Source organism: Hipposideros armiger, unplaced genomic scaffold (genome assembly GCF_001890085.2).
Source record: "Hipposideros armiger isolate ML-2016 unplaced genomic scaffold, ASM189008v1 scaffold_465, whole genome shotgun sequence".
Lineage (NCBI taxonomy): Eukaryota > Metazoa > Chordata > Mammalia > Chiroptera > Hipposideridae > Hipposideros > Hipposideros armiger.
The window spans coordinates 515,747-516,839 of NW_017731815.1; the positions used below are offsets into that span (position 1 = coordinate 515,747).

Sequence of the window (1,093 nt, forward strand, 5' to 3'; positions counted from 1 at the left end):
TTTTAAAACCAAAAAGCAAGATGGAGTAGCTATATTAATATCAGACAAAACAGACTTCAGTGCAAAGAAAATTTCCAGGGATAAGGAGAGACACTGTATGTTGATAAATGGGTCAATTCACAAAGAAAACAATTCTAAATGTATCTACAACAAATAGCAGAGCTTCAAAATATACAAAGCAAAAACAGAATTCAAATAATAGATTGACAAATCTCCAGTTACAGTGGGGGATGTCAAAATCACTCTTTTAATAATTGGTAGAACCACTCTTCAGAAAATTAGCAAGTATTTAGAAGAACTCAACAACACCACCAACCAACAGGATCTAATTGACATTTGTAGAACTCACCACTCAACACCAGCAAAATATATATTGTGTAGATATGGCATGTATACCAAGATAAACTGTATCCTGGGTGATAAAACAAACCTTAACAAATTTAAAAGCGTTGAAATTGTACCAGATGTGCTCTCTGACCATAATGGAATCAAACTGGAGATTAATAAAAAGTAACAGGTGAAATAATTGGGCAGAGCTTCATCTAAATGAAAACCTTGTTCCTCCGCCCTTGCTTCTGAGTTGTTATTGGCCTGGAAAATGGGAAAATAGATATATTTCATCTGACAATGTGCCAAAATGGTAATGAAACAACATATCAGTTGATTGTTACCCATGATAAATTATCTCTTTGTCCACTTTATTTTACAGCTTCTCTGTTAAAAGGACTAAAACATGCTAACATAGTGTTGCTTCATGACATTATCCACACCAAGGAGACGCTGACACTTGTGTTTGAATATGTGGTGAGTAAAACAAGAATTCAGATTTTGTAAATATGAATAAAAATCTTACAGTATTATCATAGAATTTCATTTATAGATTGCCATACTGAATTGAGTATTTTATCTGAGTACATATAATTTATGAGTACTTATAATTTTGAATGATGTGTATCTTAAAAGAAAAATCCAGAAAAATGTCAAGTTGAATGAATTTCCATCAGATATATTATCTATTTATAACCTATTTATTACTAGGATACACTGTTATTTTTAGTTTTATAAATAGGATTAAACAGCATGATGGTTATCA

The 1,093-nt window shown here is 31.3% G+C and overlaps 1 protein-coding gene across 1 annotated transcript in view; it reads left to right on the forward strand.

The window, feature by feature from the left end:
• CDK14 (cyclin dependent kinase 14) overlaps window positions 1-1,093 on the forward strand; it is a 504,392-nt gene that overhangs the window by 159,817 nt on the left and 343,482 nt on the right. The window contains exon 5 of the mRNA XM_019666203.1: window positions 710-804. Coding sequence (XP_019521748.1) covers window positions 710-804 — 95 coding nt within the window. The remainder of the gene's footprint in view (window positions 1-709; window positions 805-1,093) is intronic.